The sequence below is a fragment of the Heptranchias perlo genome, chromosome 18 (assembly GCF_035084215.1).
Source record: "Heptranchias perlo isolate sHepPer1 chromosome 18, sHepPer1.hap1, whole genome shotgun sequence".
Lineage (NCBI taxonomy): Eukaryota > Metazoa > Chordata > Chondrichthyes > Hexanchiformes > Hexanchidae > Heptranchias > Heptranchias perlo.
Window position 1 is genome coordinate 19,334,163 of NC_090342.1, and position 21,031 is coordinate 19,355,193.

At 41.7% G+C, this 21,031-nt stretch overlaps 1 protein-coding gene across 1 annotated transcript in view; it reads left to right on the forward strand.

Moving 5' to 3' along the window:
* ppfia2 (PTPRF interacting protein alpha 2) overlaps positions 1–21,031 on the forward strand; it is a 413,910-nt gene that overhangs the window by 295,587 nt on the left and 97,292 nt on the right. The window contains exons 15-19 of the mRNA XM_067999463.1: positions 352–592; positions 995–1,024; positions 3,359–3,489; positions 4,146–4,294; positions 13,241–13,331. Of these exons, the coding sequence (XP_067855564.1) occupies positions 352–592; positions 995–1,024; positions 3,359–3,489; positions 4,146–4,294; positions 13,241–13,331 (642 nt within the window). The remainder of the gene's footprint in view (positions 1–351; positions 593–994; positions 1,025–3,358; positions 3,490–4,145; positions 4,295–13,240; positions 13,332–21,031) is intronic.

Sequence of the window (21,031 nt, forward strand, 5' to 3'; positions counted from 1 at the left end):
TGGGTCAATATCCTGGAACTCCCTACCTAACAGCGCTGTGGGAGAACCTTCACCACACAGACTCCAGCGGTTCAAGAAGGCGGCTCACCACCACCTTCTCAAGGGCAATTAGGGATAGTCAATAAATGTTGGCCATGCCAGCGCCGCCCACATCCCATGAACGAATATTAAAAAAAACCACAGCTCTTCATGGCACAGGATATTGATCATTTAATTGAACTTTGTTTTAAGTCATTTTAATGAATTACAAATGTCTCTTGAAACTAACAACTGACAGCACACTTGATAATTTTATATGTAAGAACAAAAATGCATGACTCTTTTTACTTCAAACCATTATGAATTTTTCAGGTTGATTCAGGAAGAAAAAGAGTCAACTGAACTTCGTGCTGAGGAAATTGAGAATCGAGTGGGTAGTGTTAGCCTTGAAGGTCTAAATTTGGCCAGAATGCATCCAGGGAGATCTATTACAGGCTCTGTCACTGCTTCGTCTTTAGCCAGCTCCTCCCCTCCTATCAGTGGACACTCAACACCCAAATACAGAGCACGTAGCCCTGCCCGGGACATTGATCGTATGGGCATCATGACATTGGTAAGTTTAGGAATGAAACCTAGGGCAATAGGTTATTTCTGAATTTTCTTGCAAGTGTTGACAAAAGTTTTAGCAGTACTACTATGTATTTTTAAAATGAGTTATTCATGTGCACAGAAGGTAATCTACAGTTAAATATTTTGCATTTCAAATTTTTAGATCACAGAAAGCATGGGCTGTCATCATAGTTCAAGCTTAATGTAGATATTTTTGAATTTAACATCTAGGCGTCTAGGTTCCCAAGCATGTTCGAAGTTCTGGTTGTAAATGTCTCTGTTAGTTTGTTATGTATGACACGTGGTAAACTCTTATTCAAAATCAAATTGGAAAATGAAAGAATATTTACATTGCCAATCTGCAGTTCCTGCTTAATTTTTGCCTTTACTCTTTTGCAAACATCAGCCTAGTGATCTAAGAAAGCATCGGAGAAAGGTAATTATTTTACCTGCATTCCATGAGAACAGTATCTGTTTAGAGTTTAGATGTGCAATTATTCTTTGAGAACCATGTTTAAAAACTTTAAAGGTGTTTATATAATTTATTTGAACTCTCTGTTATTAATTTAATGTTGTTGAACATTCACTTATTATTTTCAGATTATTTGTGGTTAGGTATAAATGAACAAATGCTAATTAATATGTTTCAATCATTTGTAACAAGATTGACGAAATAATGGCACAAATAGAGATCTATTGGTTTGATCTAGTAGTCATTATTGAGACGTGGTTACAAGGTGACCAAGGTTGGGAACTAAATATTCCAGAGTACTTGACTTTTCAAAAAGACAGACAAAATGGAAGAGGAGGTGGAGTAGCCCTGATAATAAAGGATGACATGAAGACAATAGTGAGAAAGGATCTTGGCTTGGAAGATGAGGAAATGGAACCAGTATGGGTGGAGTTAAGAAGTAACAAGGGGCAGAAAACACTGGTGGGAGTAATTTATAGGCCCCCTAACAATTGGTATACTGTTGAACAGAGTATTAATCAAGAAATAAAAGGAGCTTGTAACAAAGGTAATGCAATAATCATGGTGGACTTAATCTTCATATAGACTGGGCAAATCAAATTGGCAAAAGTAATTTGAAGGACGAGTTCATGGAATGCATTCAAAACAGTTTCCCAGAACAATGCGCCATGGAACCAACCATGGAACAGGCTATTTTAGATCTTGTCTTGTGTAATGAGACAGGGTTAATTAGTAATATCATAGTAAGGGATCCACTGGGGTAGAGTGATCATAATATGATAGAATTTCACATTGAGTTTGCGAGTGACATACTTAAGTCTGAAACTAGAGTCTTAAACTTAAACAAAGCCAATTACATTGGTATGAGGGGCAAGTTGGCTAAGGTTGATTGGGCAATTAGATTAAAAGATATGATGTAACTAGCAGGGTGGATAAAGGGGAACCAGTGGATGTAGTATATTTGGATTTTCAAAAGGCATTCGATAAGGTGCCACACAAAAGGTTGTTACACAAGATAAGAGTTCATGGGGTTGGGGGGGGTAACATATTAACATGGATAGAGGATTAGTTAACGGACAGAAAACAGAGAGTGGGAATAAACAGGTCATTTTCAGGTGAACAGACTGTAACTAGTGGGGTGCTGCAAGGATCAGTGCTTGGACCTCAGCTATTTACAATCTATATTAATGACTTAGACGAAGGGACCGAGTGTAATGTATCCAAATTTGCTGATGATACAAAGCTAGGCGGGAAAGTAAGCTGTGAGGAGGACACAATGAGTCTGCAAAGGGATATAGACAGGTTAAGTGAATAGGCAAGAAGGTGGCAGATGGAGTATAATGTGGGGATATGTGAGGTTATTCACTTTGGTAGAAAGAATAGAAAAACAGAATATTTTTTAAATGGTGAGAAACTAATAAATGCTGATGTTCAGAGGGATTCGGGTGCCCTCTTACACGAAACACAGAAAGTTAACATACAAGTACAGCAAGCAATTAGAAAGGCAAGTGGTACGTTGGCCTTTAATGCATGGGGTTGGAGTACAAGAGTAAGGAAGTCTTGCTACAATTGTACAGGGCTTTGGTGAGACTCCACCTGGAGTACTGTGTACAGTTTTGGCCTCCTTACCTAAGGAAGGATATACTTGCCTTAGAGACGGTGCAACAAAGGTTCACTAGATTGATTCCTGGGATGAGAGGGTTGTCCTATGAGGAAAGATTGAGTAGAATGGGCCTATACTCTCTGGAGTTTAGAAAAATGAGAGGTGATCTCATCGAAACATGTACAATTCTAAGAGGGCTTGACAGGGTAGATGCTGAGAGGCTGTTTCCCCTGGCTGGAGAGTCTAGAACTAGGGGGCATAGTCTCAGGTTAAGGGGTCGGACATTTAGGACTGAGATGAGAAGGAATTTCTTCACTCAGAGGGTGGTGAATCTTTGGAATTCTCTACCCCAGAGGGCTGTGAATGCTCAGTTGTTGAGTATATTCAAGGCTGAGATCGATAGATTTTTGGACTCTAAGGGAATCAAGGGACATGGAGATCGGGCGGGAAAGTACAGTTGAGGTTGAAGATCAGCCATGATCTTATTGAATGGCGGACCAGGCTCGAGGGACCATATGGCCTACTCCTACTCCTATTTCTTATGTTCTTATGTCATCTTAAAGTATACTTTTAGCAAGTAATATCAAAACTATAATATTACAAGTAATATCAAAACATATGGATATAATGAGATTTAAATATCATCAGCATTTAGTATGTGTTTGATGCCAAAGATTTTGCTTTTTACTCTTCAGATTGCAGCTGTGCAGGAAGATGGTCGCGAAGACAAAGCCACGATAAAATGTGAAACATCGCCTCCCTCAACACCAAGACCAGTAAGAATGACACACACCCTGCCCTCCTCCTACCATGATGATGTACGAAGGTAAGTACATCTGGGACAAGGATCCATGCCTACGACTTGCTTACAAGATTGCATTGATAGGTTTACCCATGGTGATATCTTTTTTAAATATGTCATGTTATTATAATGTTGTCATTATACATCATCAGTTTATCAATAAATTTCATGAGGAAAGGGCTAGTTCACAGGAGTGTTATATTAAATTGTTTCCATTCCAGTAAGGGAAATATTTCAGGGAATCACATTTTTCTTTCTTCAGGGCAAGGTTATTTTTGGAATAAAATTATTGAGACCCTCCTGTGGATTGTTCTTCTTCACACTGAATTTATGGCCAAGAGATTAGTTTAGCAAATAAACTAAGATTTTAAAAAATAATTATTTTGCATCATTTGTGAGTTTAGAAATGTTTGTATTCATGAATTGATTATTTCATTTTTCTTTTTGTAAGTATTGTGAAAATTTATGATCTGAAATTTTCATGGCAACCTTATGTATTTTTCTGTCACATGATTGATAAGTAGTTAAGGTTGGTGATCCATTGATTTATATATTTTTACTGAAATTACTTTTGTTAAATCAGAAGAAATACAATAGTAACAATGCATGAAGAATCATTTACAAAAAATTGAATGAGAAAAATAGTATAAAATATCAACTTTTGAACTGATCCTTTACAGTTTTTCAGCATCACTAGAAGCAGAAATGGGCAACTTTAGCAGTACAAGTAGCCAGGATTCACTCCATAAAGCACAAAAGAAGAAAGGAATCAAATCCTCTATAGGCCGTTTATTTGGCAAAAAAGAGAAAGGACGGCTAGGACACCTTGGCAAAGATCATTTGGCCTCAGTACAAGGTTAGCAATCTGTGTACCAATAGTCAGTTTGTTATATGGGATTAACAGTTTTTCCATTTTATAAAATAACTACTTGTGTGTATACATTTTGTTTTCATTTTAACTAATTTTCTTTAAAACTTTAATTTACATTTCTAGAAAGAAAAACTTCATTGTCCACTTGTCAACCCAGTTTAGAGAAACAAAATTGTTGCATTTGTGGTGTTTTGATGCTATAGTTTTTTGTTTGAGGAATAAACTAAAAATGAGAGCATTTTTAAAAAGTTCTCTTTAAGCCATTCACTTATATAGTAAGAGTTAGGAGTGTTTATCACTGGGGTACAACTGAAATAAAACCTGGTTCTATTTGGTTCAACATGTCCTCAGCGAGGCAACCTGAAAGCAGTATTCATGTATAAAAATAGCTCAAATAATACTTACGTATGATCAAGTGAAATGAATTTATTTTAATATTTTTCACAAAGACAATAGAAAACAGATTGCTTCATGGCCTTCCTTCTGGATACCTAAGTTTCACTCCAGTCTTGCATTATACATGATGCATGACTTTCAGAGAAGATTGGTTTTAAAAAAGTTTACAATTTAAGACCCATAGAACCATAGACGTTTAAAGCACAGAAGTAGGCCATTCAGCCCATTGAGTCTGTACCAGCTCTTAACTAGAGAATTGTAAAACTAATATCACAACCCCAGTCTTACCCACAGCACTGAATGTTCGCTATGCTTCAAATATTTATTCAATTTTCCTTTAGAAGATGTAATGGTCTCTAATTCAGCCACTTTCTGTGACAAAGCAATTAATGGTCTAACAGCTCTCTGCATAAGGAAATTTCTCCTAACTTCTCTCATCGAATCATAGAGAGGTTACAGCACGAAGGAGGCCATTCGGCCGATCGAGTCTGCGCCAGGTCTATGCAAGAGCAATCCAGCTAGTCCCATTCCCCCGCTCTATAGAATCATAGAATCATAGAAGTTTACAACACGGAAACAGGCCCTTCGGCCCAACATATCCCCAAAGCCTTGCAAATTTTTTGCTTTCAAGTACTTATCCAGTTCCCTTTTGAAGGCCATGATTGAATCTGCCTCCACCACTCCCTCGGGCAGTGCATTCCAGATCCTAACCACTCGCCGTGTTAAAAAAAAACGTTTTTCCTCATGTCACCTTTGGTTCTTTTGCCAATCACCTTAAATCTATGTCCTCCGGTTCTTGACTCTTCCGCCAATGGGAACAATTTCTCTCTATCTACTCTGTCTAGACCCTTCACGATTTTGAATACCTCTATCAAATCTCCTCGTAACCTTCTCTGTTCCAAAGAGAACAACCCCAGCTTCTCCAGTCTATCCACGTAACTAAAGTCCCTCATCCCTGGAATCATTCCTCACTCTCTTAGTTATAATTTGAAATTGATGACCCTTCATCACTGATTCCTCAACCTTAGAAAATAGTATTTCCCCTATTCACTCGATCTAAACCTTTCATAATTTTAAAACCACTATTAAATCTCCTCTTAGCCTTCTAGGCTGCAGTGGAAGTATCCCTGTATTCTTGGACAAGGGTGTTATATTGGCTACTCTCCTCCTTAAACTTGTGCCATTGGACTGGATTGTAAAACTATGGCCAAAGACACTGCTACCTCCTCTATAACTTCTTTCAACAGCTTAGGATGCATACCATCAGGACTTGGTGACTTATCCACCTTGAATTCTGCTATTTTTTCAGTATCAATTCCTTTTCTATAGTAAATAAAAACAGAAAATGTTGAAAATACTCAGCAGGTCAGGCAGTAACTGTGGAGAGAGAAACAGTGTTAACTTTCAGGTCGATGACCTTTTGTCAGAACTGGAAGAAGTAAAGATTTAACAGTTTTTAAGCAAGTACAGAGCCAGGGAAAGGGTGGTGGGGGGAGGAGGTGGTGGAGGAAAGAACAAAAGGAAGATCTGTGATAGAGTGAAGGGCAGGAGTGATTAAGTGATAAAAAGGATGATGGTGCAAGGCAAAGGGGGTGGTAATGCGACAAGTAAAGAAACAAAAGATGGGTCTAGAGGAGCTGTAAATGGCAACAGCAGAACCATTACCACCATTTGCTGTGTGAAAAAATGGGAGCAGTGGTTATGATCTGAAGTTATTGAAATCAGTGAAATCAGTCCAGAAGGTTGTAAAGTGCCTATTCGAAAGATGAGGTGCTGTTACTCAAGCTTCCGTTGAGCTTCATCAGAATAGTGTAGGAGGCCGAGGACAGAGAGGTCGGAGTGGGAGTGGGGCGAAGAATTAAAATGGCAAGCGACTGAAAGCTCAGGGTCTCACTTGCAGACTGAACAGAGGTGTTCAGCAAAGCGATCGCCCACTCTGCATTTGGTCTCCCCAGTGTAGAGGAGACCACATCGTGAGCAGCGAATACAGTATACTAAATTGAAAGAAGTACAAATAAATCGCGGTTTCATCTGGAAGGATTGTTAGGGGCCCTGGATGGTGGGAAGGGAGAAGGTAAAAGACCAGATGTAGCATCTCCTGCGCTTGCATGGGAAGGTTAGTGGGTGTTTGGGGGCGATGGAAGAATGTACCATGGTGTCATGGAGGGAACAATCCCTTTGGAACGCTGAAAGGGGAGGGGAGGGTAAGATGTGTTTGGTGGTGGCATCACGCTGGAGGTGGCGGAAATGGCGGAGGATGATCCGTTGAATGTGGAGGGTGGTGGGGTGGAAGGTGAGGACAAGGGAAACCCTATCGTGGTTCTGGGAGGAAGGGGAAGAGGTGAGGGCAGAAGTGCGAGCAATGAGCGGTCAATGTCAAGGGCCCTATCAACTACAGTGGAGGGGGATCCTTGGTTGAGGATAAAGGAAGACATATCGGAAGCACTGGTATGGAAGGTGCATCGTCAGAACAGATGTGATGAAGACGGAGAAACTGGAAGAATGGAATAGAGTCCTTACAGCAAGTTTTTTTTTATTCGTTCACGGGATGTGGGCGTCGCTGGCAATGCCGGCATTTATTGCCCATCCCTAGCGAGATTTTTACAACTGAGTGGCTTGCTAGGCCATTTCAGAGGGCAATTAAGAATCAACCACATTGCTGTGGGTCTGGAGTCACATATAGGCCAGACCGGGTAAGGACAGCAGGTTTCCTTCCCTAAAGGACATTAGTGAACCAGATGGGTTTTTACAACAATCCAGTAGTTTCATGGCTATCATTACTGATACTAGTATTTTAATTCCAGATTTTATTTAATTAATTGAATTTAAATTCACCAGCCGCCGTGGCGGGATTTGAACTCGTGACTCTGGATTTTAGTCCAGGCCTCTGGATTACTAGCCCAGTAACATAACCACTACGCTACCATACCCCTTGGTATGGTAGCGTAGTGAGGTGGGAGGAAGTGTAATCAAGGTAGTTGTGGGAGTTAGTAGATATTGGTTGACAGCCTATCCCAGAAATGGAGATAGAGAAGTCAGGGAAGGGAAGAATTGGAGATGGATCATATGAAGGCGCGGGAGGAGTGGACATTGGAAGCAAAATTGATGAGATTTTCCAATTCGGGGCAAGAGCAGGAAGCGGCACTGATACAGTCGTCAATGTACCTGAAAAAGAGGTGAGGGAGGGGACCTGAGTCGGACTGGAACAAAGAATGTTCCATGTATCCCACGAAAAGGCAGGCATAGCTAGGATCCATGCGGGTTCACATAGCGACACCTTTTATTTGGAGGAAGTGAGTGGAGTCAAAGGAGAATTTGTTCAATGTAACAGCAAATTCAGCCAGGCGGAGGAGAGGGGTGGTGGATGGAACTGGTTGGGCCTCCGTTCAAGGAAGAAGCGGAGAGCCTGCTGGCCGTCTTAGTGGGGGATGGAGGTGTAGAGGGACTGGATGTCCATGGTGAAAAGAAGACGGTTAGGGCCAGGAAACTGGAAACTGTTAAAGTGGCGGTTGGTCTGGGAAGAGTAGGTCAGAAGAGATTCGACAAGGGAAGATAAAATAGATTCGAGATAGGAAGAAATAAGTCCCATGGTGCAAGAACAGGCTGAAATGATGGGTCTACCAGGGCAGTCCTGTTTGTGGGTCTTGGGAAGGGGGTAGCAGTGGGCTGTGCAGGGTTGGGGGACTATAAGGTTGGAGGCACAAAATTCTTGATTGGTGTCCGGAAGAACTTTTTTAGCCAGTACGTGACAAGCCCAACAAGAGGGGATGCAAGTCTAGATTTAGTCCTGGGAAATGAAGATGGGCAAGTGGGTGAAGTGACAGTGGGTGACCATATTGGGGATAGTGACCACAATTCAGTTAGTTTCAGCATTATTATGGAAAAGGACAGAGTTAAATCAGGAGTAAACGTTTTAAATTGGGGGAAGGCAAATTTTACAGAACTAAGAGGTGATTTGGCAGAAGTGGACTGGACACAATTATTTGAGAAATCAGTGGCAAGCCAGTGGGAGGCACTAAAAAGTGAAATTCCACGGGTACAATGCAGGCACGTCCCCACAAAGAAAAAGGGTGGCATTGCCAAATTTAGAGCCCCCTGGTTATCTAGAAGTATACGGGGCAAGATAAAGCAGAAAAAGAAAGTTTATGACTGTCACAGAAAACTAAATACTGCAGAAAGCCTAGAGGAATATAGAAAGTACAGGGACGGCAAAAAAAGGAAATAAGGAAAGCAAAGAGAGGACATGAAAAAATATTAGCTAGTAAGATCAAAGAAAACCCAAAGATGTTTTATCAGTTCATTAAGAACAAGAGGATACCTAAGGAAAAGGGAGGACCTATCAGGGATGATAAGGGTAACTTGTCTTAGTCTTACCTCGGTGGTGGGCAAACTATTAGAATCAATACTGAGAGATAGGATAAACTGTCACTTGGAAAGGCATGGTTTAATCAGGGATAGTCAGCATGGATTTGTTCAGGGAAGGTCATGCCTTACAAATCTGATTAAATTCTTTGAGGAAGTGACAAGGAGGATTGATGAGGGTAGTGCAGTGGATGTTGTCTACATGGATTTTAGTAAGGCATTTGACAAGGTCCCACATGGCAGACTGATCAGAAAGGTAAAAGCCCATGGAATACAGGGAAATATGGCGAATTGGCTCAGTAACAGGAAACAAAGGGTAAAAGTCGATGGATGTCTTTGCGAATGGAAATCCGTTTCCAGTGGTGTGCCACAGGGCTCAGTGTTGAGTCCCTTGCTGTTTGTGGTATATATTAATGATTTGGACTTGAATGTAGGGGGCATAATTGACAAATTTGCAGACGACACAAAAATTGGCTGTGTAGTTGATAGTGAAGATAGACTCCAAGAAGATATCAATGGGTTGGTGGAGTGGGCGGAAAAGTGGCAAATGGAGTTCAACCCGGAGAAGTGTAAGGCAATGCACTTAGGGAGGGCAAACAGTAAAAGGAATACGCAGTAAAAGGGAATATATTGAGAGGGGTAAAGGAAGTGAGAGACCGTGGAGTGCATGTGCACAAGTCCCTGAAGGAGACAGAACAGGTAGATAAGGTTGTGAAGAAGGCATACGGAATGCTCTCCGTTATTAGCCAAAGTATAGAATACAAAAGCAGGGATGTAATGATGGAACTGTGTAAAACGCTGGTAAGGCCACAGCTGGAGTATTGTGCGCAGTTCTGGTCACCACATTATAGGAAGGACGTAATTTCTCTGGAGAGAGTGCAGAGAAAATTTACAAGAATGTTGCCAGGGCTTGAAAATTGCAGCTACGAGGAGAGATTGGATAGGCTGGGGTTGGTTTCCTAGGAGCAGAGGAGGCTGAGGAGAGACTTGATTGAGGTGTACAAAATTATGAGGGGCCCAGATAGAGTAGACAGGAAGTACCTGTTTCCCCTAGAGGACATAGATTTAAGCTGATTGGCGGAAGGATTAGAGGTGGGTGTATGGAATTGGCTGTCCGAAAGGCAGGGACTCTCAACTCTTTTAAAAAGCACCTGGAGCTGCACCTAAAGTGCTGTAAGCTGCAGGGCTACGGACCAGGTGCTGGAAGATGGGATTAGATTGGGCACCTGGTTGTTCTTGGAGCTGGCGCGGACACGATGGGCTGAATGGCCCCCTTCTGTGCTCTATCTTTTCTATGGTTCTATGGTTCTAGGCTGTGGAGGAATCTTTTCCATAGTTATCTTGAACAATTGTTCCATATCCTCCTCTAGTACACAAATATCCTAATTTCCACCATAATTTGTAAAAAAAAAACTGATGCAAAATGTTGTTTTAATATCTCTGCCATACCTTCATTCATCTGGAGTGGTCCTACCCTCTTTTAACTATTCTTTTACTTTTTTATGCTTATAAAAGCCCTTACTAATTCCTTTTGTACTATCTGTGAATTCCTTTTGATTTTCTTTAATATTGTTAACCCTAATTTTATCACCTGCCTCCCTTTAAGATTCAGTATGGTGTTAATCTGTTTATTTATGGAACTCTTTTCTTTGATGCATCCCCCTTTTGCTTTATTAGAATATATGTAATTTATATTCTATCTAATATTTGAAGATTTTCCACTGATGATCTGTCACTCTGTTTTGCTAACTTTTCTCCTAGGTAATATGGGTCAGATACCCTCTTATCTTACTGAATTATGCTTTTTCCAGACCAGCTTCCCTTGACTCTTCATTAACATTTCTAATCATACACTAAACCTAACTATGTTGTGGTTACTATTTCCCAATTGTTCTCAAACTGTCACATCAGTTATTTCATAGAATTATAGAACGGTTACAGCACAGAAGGAGGCCATTCGGCCCATCGAGCCCATGTTATGCCTCACTTCTTTTCCCAGAACTAAGTCCAGTTTTCTTGCTGGACTAGAAACATACTGATCTAGGAAGCAGCCCTGGATGCTAATTCTAATTCTAAATGTCATTCTGTTCTTTGACCACCTGCATTACCTTTATTCCAATCTATCTAGAGATAGCTAAAATAAACCAGTAATATTCTGCTGTTCTTTCATATCTCTCTGAATAGTCTGCAGATCTCCACCTTCATCGCATTTCCACTGCTTGGTGGCCTGTAATGCATACCGAGAATTGTACCATTTCCTTTCCTATTTCTCAACTTTGTAGAGATTCTGTTTTAACGCAACCCCTGGGACATCCTTATGTTCTACTGTTGTGATAGAATCATTTAATAACACTGGCACTATATCCCCTTTTTTTTAAAGTTCCCTATCTCTCCTGAAAATGTTAGAACCAGGAACATTAAATTCCTAGTCCTGTCCACACCTAAGCCATGTTTCCGTTATAGTTACTATATCATAACCCTCCAGAGTTATAATGCTTCTAATTCTCCTGTTTTGTTTTGAATGCTTTATGCATTCACATACCTAGCACTCAATGCAATTTTTTGGGAATTTTAACCTTTATTCTTTTTCCTGATTTTCTCATATATACCCCTTGCCTCTTCTGCAGAAGAGGCCCCAAAATTCCTGGGCTCTGACAGGATGCAGTTTTTCCAAATTGTCCAATAAGAAGTGCAAGCATGTGACTGAGGGATTTAGGATGGATGATGTCACCCATCCTAAGTTCTGTTATTTCCGTTCTTATCTATGCTCTTCTAAGAAGTACCTGTACAAAATAGGAATGCCTATCACGACCAGGTTACAGAAGAGTTAGTGGAATCTTAAAGGGATGCGGCAACAGCTTTGTGATAGGGAAGAGTTTTTGCCTATAACTTTGTTTCTGTTTCTTTCTGGAAAATTCTTTTACCCTTTTCACCTGAAAACTACAACTTCAAATCCACATACTCCTGGGGAGGAATGTCATCCAGGAAAATTTGGCATATAATGTGAAGGCAGCAAAATAGGGTTCCCATTATTTCTAACATATATGCTGGAGATAGAAAAAGAGTAAGAGCAGCAAGTGGCTGCATGGGAAATCTGTCAAATAATGCAGCACCAGGGAAGATCCAAATCATCTTGTAGATACCCTGCCAATAGGATTTATAAACCAAGGAAGTTCTTTCTGAATCTTTCTATGCCATAGAAGACTACGTTTCAGTCCTGAATCCCTGGAGAAGCTGTCACCCAGTTCTCATCTGCATTATCTTGGTTATCCCCACTGACTGTGTCTGGGCTAGTGAGTGTAAGTGAGAGTGTAAGTTGACGGGCTGGTATTTTCAGCTGCCTCTTTTGTCCCAACTTGGCTTGCTGATTCTGAGGATACAAAAGAGAACCAATGATTAGCACAGTTCTGCAGTTATTGAATGATATGCACATCAGCTCATGTTGCTGTCCTAGCCAAACATTTTGTTCAAGCTCTGGTCTATTTCCATTATTGTTGCTTTTCATATATGCATGAACCGATTACGGGCATAGGAACTCCAACTTCTCCATCTGCCACATCACACCAGAAATTTAACCACACGTTCCATAATGTACTTTACCGTAGCACCAGGGAGGCAGAGTACCATTCAGGCCACGACTGCAAAAAAGGTTGCCTGTACCCCTAAGTTTAGAATTTCCCACTACTAACACTCTCCCATTCATGTAGTCTACCTGCCTCTCACCTCTTGGGTAGTCCATTGCTCCATGGTGCCATGGTGACCCCCTTCTGTCCCTCAATGCAGAACTCCCTCTTAAACTGAACTTCTGTTGGCTCCACATGCCTCTAGCTTTTCACACTCCACTGGTCACTTACAGCTCAATTGATCCTCAGGGACATAAAATTACGACATAACATCACCATGAATCCAGTACCTCTGTGGACTATATGGACAATGAAAATGGTGCTTCGCAAAGAATTTAGTGTTATTGCAGGCAGAGTTTGAAAGCATGATCAACTCTTGCCGGTAGCCCTCATACTAACAAACACAAAACAAACAAAAATAGAGTAGCATGTCTTTATTTCTGCAATATAACATATACTCATATGGCTGAACATGTTGGTGATTCTGTTCCTTTTATCCTGAGCTCACATTTCCTTTCAATAGGTATTTTCGATGCAGAGATTGGTAACCAAGATTCCCTTGGATTGGGCAAATTAGGAACGCAAGCAGAAAAAGATAGAAGATTGAAGAAAAAGTAAGTGTTAAGCAAAAGAAAATCTATTTTGACTAGGAAAGAAAAAAACTGCAAAGCATGGAAATCTTAAATAAAAACAGAAAATGCTGGCGATGCACAGCAGGTCAGTTAGCATTTATAAAGAGAAAAGACAGGTTATGACGTTTCAGATGTGTACCCTTCATCAGACTGAAGAACAAGAGGGTAAGGTTGGAATAATAGAAAAAGGGGAAAAGAGTGGGAAGAGAATCACAAATACGTTAATCACAGAAAGGGAGGTAATATGTTAAATAGCGAAAAGACACAGGAGAAGTCCGTATAGAACAGAAGCATGAGAAATAAATAAACAATAAAAAGAAAAGTGCAGCAGATATGAAATTAAAAGAGAAAGTGCAAAGGAAGAATGGTGAAAAAAGAATGCGTTCATATTATGAGCTTAGACCACTACCAGTGCTGTATTAGCACACTTCCCTGATGAAACAGGTGCATTATTTTGTGTCTGTATGCACATCTTAAACTAATTATTCAGCCTTGCTAAGAATTCACTTACATATTTAACAAGTTAGATTTTAATCTGTACCGCCAGTGGGAAAACTGGCGATAGCGGATCGGCCGCCGGTTATATACCCCACCAAATTTTATTTTCCATTGCGTTCAAAATCAGGCAGTGCGTACAGTGGGCAGCCGATCCGCTTCCACCAGTATTCCATCCGGCAGTAAAAGTTTAAATCTACCCCAATGTTTTTTGTCCATTTTCAGTGTTAAACTTTACAGCATTCAGTGAATTATGTTGAAATTGCTGCAAAAACACCTAAGTTTGTGCACCTTGATCATTTTGTACTGGATTTCTTGCTGATTAACATAGCGGTGTACAACAAATGTACACTTTTTTTATATAAATGCATTAGTGCTTCAAACAGAATGAATTCTGAAAGGCTATTCAAGAAAGGAGAGAGAGAAAACAGGGAACTACAGGCCAGTTAGCCTGACATCAGTCGTCGGGAAAATGCTGGAATCCATTATTAAGGGAGTGGTAGCAGGGCACTTAGAACATCATAATATGAATAGGCGGTCAGCATGGTTTTATGAAAGGGAAATCGTGTTTGACAAATTTATTAGAGTTTTTTGAGGATGTAACCAGTGGATGTAGCATGTTTGGATTTTCAAAAGCCATTCGATAAAATGCCACATAAAAGGTTGTTACACAAGATAAGGGCTCATGGGGTTGGGGGCAACATATTAGCACGGATAGAGGATTGGTTAATGGAGAGAAAACAGAAAGTAGGGATAAACTAATCATTTTCAGGTTGACAGGCTGTAACTAGTGGGGTACCGCAAGGATCAGTGCGTGGGCCTCAGCTATTTACAATCTATAGTAATGACTTGGATGAAGGAACCGAATGTAGTGTATCCAAGTTTGCTGACGATACAAAGCTAGGTGGGAAAGTAAGCTGTGAGGAGGACACAAAGAGTCTGCAAAGGAATATAGACAGGTTAAGTGAGTGGGCAAGAAGGTGGCAGATGGAGTATAATGTATGGAAATGTCAGGTTATTCACTTCGGTAGGAAGAATAGAAAAACAGATTATTTTTTAAATGGTGAGAAACCATTAAATGTTGGTGTCCAGAGGGACTTGGGTGTCCTGTTACAAGAAACACAAAAAGTTAACATGCAGGTACAGTAAGCAATTAGGAAGGCAAATGGCATTTTGGCCTTTATTGCAAGGGGCTTGGAGTACAAGAGTAAGGAAGTCGTATTACAATTGTATAGGGTTTGGTGAGACCTTACCTGGAGTACTGCATATAGTTTTGGTCTCCTTATCTAAGGAAGGATATACCTGCCTTAGAGGCGGTGCAACGAAGGTTCCCTAGATTAATTCCTGGGATGAGAGGGCTGTCCTATGAGGAAAGGTTGAGTAGAATAGGCCTATACTCTCTGGAGTTTAGAAGAATGAGAGGTGATCTCATTGAAACATATAAGATTCTTAGGGGGCTTGACAGGGTAGAGGCTGAGAGGTTGAGTATAAAACTAGAAGACATAGTCGCAGGATAAGGAGTCAGCCATTTAAGACTGAGATGAGGAGACATTTCTTCACTCAGAGGGTTGTGAATCTTTGGAATTCTCTACTCCAGAAGGCTGTGGATGCTGAGTCATTGAGTATATTCAAGGCTGAGATAGATGAATTTTTGGACTCTAGGGGAATCAAGGGATATGGGGATCGGGCAGGAAAGTGGAGTTGAGGTTGAAGACCAGCCATGATCTGATTGGTGGATCAGGCTCTTATGTTCATATGAATTAGTTACAACATCAGCCTAGAATTTACTATTTGCAATATTAGCATTTAAATGTGATTAGTTTAAAATAAACAGGATAATGCTTCCATAATTATAGCACAGAAACAAAATCTTGTACAGATACTGACTTTTTCAACACTAATAGGCTAATCGGAAAGAAGACTACAGATAAGGAACACTATTTGATCCATTTAGTTCATTCTCCCATGGGAATCTATGGCATCCTCCCATCATAAGATCCAACTGCCCCATGAATGATTCCAGAGTTTTTGCATCTACTACTGTATCCAAAAGACTATTCTGAATAGTCATGACTGCGTGAAGAAGTGCTTCCTGACAACAATCCTGAATTTGATATTTACTAACTTGTATCAATGTACCTTTGTCCTACAGTAGTGGTTAACCCTGAAATAATGCTCCAGTTTAACCTTTTCTATTCCACTTAGTATCTCATATACATCTATAAGATCCCCTCTGATTTGATTCCTTTCAAGGCTGAAGATTCCAGGGGCATGATTTTATCCCTACCCACCCAGCGGAAACCGAGTGGGTGGGCAGGTAAAATTTCCCCGGTTACTTACCTGCCAATTTCCAGCCTGATTCATGCCAATCCTAATTTTAACCTGCTCTTTTGAGCCGGCGGGGTCCTTCTTTAAATATGCAGATCACAGTCCAATGTCGTCACAGGCCCTGACTGTAATTTTAAATCTGACCGGAGTGGGGAAGACACTGCAGTTTTTCCACCAGGTGAAAATAGCAGGAATAGGTTCTGGGACCAGAAGATTCCATTTAAAATATGTTTTTTTACTTTACCTGTTGGGCCAGAAGGAGCAGGAATACCTTCTTGCCGGCAAGCCTTCCTTGGTGCCGGCCAGCAGCCTCCTGCCGTCCAAACTTGAACTCACACCCACCGGCCAGCTATCGCTTTCCGCCCCTTTCAGGTGGGCAGCTGAACAGCGGCATGCAGATGGGGCCCAGGAATTAAAATCATCCTGGCCTCCCACTGCCTATGTCGGGTGCATTTGGCATTCTCCCCACCCGCATGAATCCCACTCCCAGTTAAAATTCCTCCTCAAGTTTTCCAAAGCCCAGTTGTGCTCTGCCTCACTTCCAGGGCTTGGATTTTTCCTTAGTCCCTTGGTGATCAGAACTGAATGCAGCCTGACCAGACCACTATACAGCTTCAGCATGATGATCTTAGTCTTACATTTTACTGATCTAACAATATTGCTTAGCATTCTATTTGCTTTGTTGATCTCTGCTCTGTAATGACACAACATGGTAAGTATTGATTCCATTATTACTCTTAGATGTGTTTCAATCTCTCCCACAGTCACTTACACTTATATTTCATTCAATGCATTCCCAATTTTTTCTTCCAGTATGTAACACCTTGCACTCATTTCTATGAATGCCATTTGTCATAGTCCTGCCCACTTGCAAATTTTCTCTATGTCCTTCAATAGTCCCATAGCTCTTAAATGGACTAGACTTCCACCTTAATTTGATATCATCTGCAAACTTGACCAACTTTAATAGTTTTTCTGAATTCAGATCATTTATATGTAGTTTAGAAACAGTAAGGGCGATGACTCTAATCCCTGGGATACTCGATTCATTACATCTCCAGAGCCAGTTTCCCTAACTAGCATCTGCTGCTTCCTTTCCTTCAATCTGTTCCATATCCACTTCCAATTTCTACCTACAATATCCACCTCCTTAAACTTGTTTTTTTATCCAGGACTATGTCAAAAGATTTCTGGAAGCCCAGGTACATTAATCATAGAGATTTCCAATTTTCTCTAGGTTTGGAACTTCCTCAAAAAAGGAGGATGGTTAGGCAGCATCTCCCGCTTCTGAAACCATGTTGACTGCCATTTGTGGGTTACTTTCATATAGGTAATCCTTAAGTCCTTAATGATCCATTTCATTATTTTGCTAATTACTGATGAAAGACTAATGGGTCTGTGATCACCTGAGTTTGATTTGTTGTCATTTTTGAAAATAGGAATCATGTTGGTTTGTATTCAATACAGTGGGGCCTTCGCTGTATTCACAGATTCCCTCATGATCACTGTCAGCACTTTGTAGTCTCACTTAGCATTCTTGGGTTTATACTATCTGTTGTTGGTTTTGAGCTGATTTAGAACCACTGTGAAAGTGATGCCAAAGTCATTAGGGAAGCTCTTCCTCCTCATTGCACCTGGTGAATGCACAGTTCCTAAATGGGGGTGGAAACACATTGCGTCAGGTCTCTGCCCCCACTATATTGCTCCGGGATATCTCGGTGGTTCCCTCCACAGCTGGGTCTCTGCCTGCAGTAGGTGCACGTCCAGTGTAAGTACGATAATGAGGCAGGAGGAAGTGTTCCCAGACTCCTGCCTCACTTCCCCCCCTTGTGGCCCATTGGGCACCCAAGCAGAAAGGTGTCCAAAGAAACCTAGCATTCAGACTTGTGCCAGGACTTCGTGGAACTGCAGGCATCTTAGTGGCAGACCTAAGACAGTTCATGAATAAAGGGTATTTCTGTTTTTGAAGGATCCCCTCCCCTCTAAGTTCATTAACAATATTGGGGTCATTTGAACTTAACCCACCTGGTGGGAAACTGACAGGATTGGATCAGACATCTATTTTTACACTCAATGACCTGGATTTTAACACTGAGCCGGGAAGGAAGCGGGGGGGAAGTTTATCGGATGCAAAACCCAGAAGTAAAGTTGGCAGGTCAGAATCTGTGATCGCAACTTAATTGAAGGATAAAAATTTTACTTCCGGGTTTCGCGCTGGCAGCCAATCTGATTGACAGGCTGGCTGCTGTCGGATAGAAAAACAGCCAGGGAGAGATCAAAGTCTTCGGGGTTTATATGGGGAAGGTCGGGGAGAGATCGGGATCTTTGTGGGTTGGATGGGCAGGTCGAGGAGAGATCATGATCTTTGGGGGTGGAATGGGGGGGCGATTGCAGGAGGGGGAGGTGAGAAGTTGGCCATCGTTGGGGAGGTGAGAAGTTGGCCATCGTTGGGGAGGTGAGAAGTTGGCCATCGTTGGGGAGGTGAGCAGTCGGCCATCGTTGGGGAGGTGAGCAGTCGGCCATCGTTGGGGAAGTGAGAAGTCGGTCATCATTGGGTTGGTGAGCAGTCGGCCATCGGGGGGGGTCTCGGCCATTGGGGGTTCTCAGACATCGGGGGGATCTCGGAAAACTGGGGGGGATCGGCTGATTGCCGGGGTCAGATTGAGGCAAGCAAGCTTGTTGGGCTTGGAGGAAACATTACTGCTCCACCTGGCCCACAAGCAGTGCAAAAAAGGCACTTACCTCATGATCTGGCCTTTCTCGCCTCCTTTTCACTGGCGTGATTCATGAGCCCCGGGAAACCTGCGCTTGAGGTATTAAATTTAAAGGTCAGTAAAATTAAATTTAAAAAGACCTAATTAACATCTCATAAGGAAATTAATTGCTGCGATAACTACCCACCCATCTGAATTAACTAAAGTCTTGACTGCGGCGAGTAGGTTACTTGCACGCATCCAAACGCGCCTGGATTAAAACCAGAAGTGGGTGCATTGGAGCTGGCTTGTAGTCATGCTCCAATAATCAAATATTTTAACAATCCACCCAATCTTGGGGATTAAAATTGGGCCCAACAGGTTAGATTTTGACTATGCAATAGCATAAAACTGGTTAGCGAATCAGCAGCCCAGTTTACATCTAGAACCATAGAAACATAGAAAAGATACAGCACAGAAGGGGGCCATTTGGCTCATCGTGTCCACGCCAGCTCGAAGAACAACCAGATGCCTAGTCTAATCCCACCTTCCAGCACCTGATCTGTAGCCCTGCAGCTTACAGCGCTTTAGGTGCAGCTCCAGGTACTTTTTGAAAGAGTTGAGGGTCCCTGCCTCTACCACCAATTTGGGCAGCAAATTCCATACACCCACCACCCTCTGGGAAAAAAGTTTTTCCTCATGTCCCCTCTAATCCTTCCACCAATCAGCTTAAATCTATGTCCTCTAGTTCTTGAACTCTCCACTAGGGGAAACAGGTACTTCCTGTCTACTCTATCTGGGCCCCTCATAATTTTGTACACCTCAATCAAGTCACCCCCCCAGCCTCCTCTGCTCCAAGGAAACCAACCCCAGCCTATCCAATCTCTCCTCGTAGCTGCAATTTTCAAGCCCTGGCAACATCCTTGTAAATCTTCTCTGCACTCTCTCCAGAGCAATTACGTCCTTCCTGTAATGTGGTGACCAGAACTGCGCACAATACTCCAGCTGTGGCCTTACCAGCGTTTTATACAGTTCCATCATTACATCCCTGCTTTTGTATTCTATACTTTGGCTAATAACGGAGAGCATTCCATATGCCTTCTTCACAACCTTATCTACCTGTTCTGCCACCTTCAGGGACCTGTGCACATGCACTCCAAGGTCTCTGACTTCCTCTACCCCTCTCAATATATTCCTGTTTACTGTATATTCCCTTTTACTGTTTGTCCTCCCTAAGAGCATTACCTCACACTTCTCTGGGTTGATATCCATTTGCCACTTTTCCGCCCACTCCACCAACCCATTGATAATTTCTTGGAGTCTACAGCTATCCTCTTCACTATCAACTACACGGCCAATTTTTGTGTCATCTGCAAATTTGCCAATCATGCCCCCTACATTCAAGTCCAAATCATTAATATATACCACAAACAGCAAGGGACCCAACACTGAGCCCTGTGGCACACCACTGAAAACGGATTTCCATTCGCAAAGACATCCATCGACTTTTACCCTTTGTTTCCTGTTACTGAGCCAATTTTGGATCCAATTCGCCACATTTCCCTGTATCCCATAGGCTTTTACCTTTCTGACTTGTCTGCTATTAGGGACCTTGTCAAATGCCTTACTAAAATCCATGTAGACAACATCCACTGCACTACCCTTATCAATCCTCCTTGTCACTTCCTCAAAGAATTTAATCAGATTTGTAAGGCATGACCCTCCCTGAACAAACCCATGCTGACTATCCCTGATCAAACCATGCCTTTCCAAGTCACAGTTTATCCTATCTCTCAGGATTGATTCTAATAGTTTGCCCATCACCGAGGTAAGACTGACCGGCCTATAATTGTTCGGCCTTTCCCTCGTACCCTTTTTAAACAATGCAGTCTTCCAGTCCTCCAGTACCTCCCCTGTATCTCGTGAGGATTGGAAAATGATCCTCAGAGCATCCCCTATTTCCTCGCTGGCTTCCTTCAATAGCCGAGGAAACAATCCTTCCGGCCCTGGTGACTTATCAACTTTCAAGGATTCCAGTCCCTCTAGTACTTCCTCTCTCGTAATGTTTACCTTATCCAATATTTCAGACCTCTCCTCTTTAACTACTACATTCAGATCATCCCTTTCCTTTGTGAATATGATGTGGAGATGCCGGTGGTGGACTGG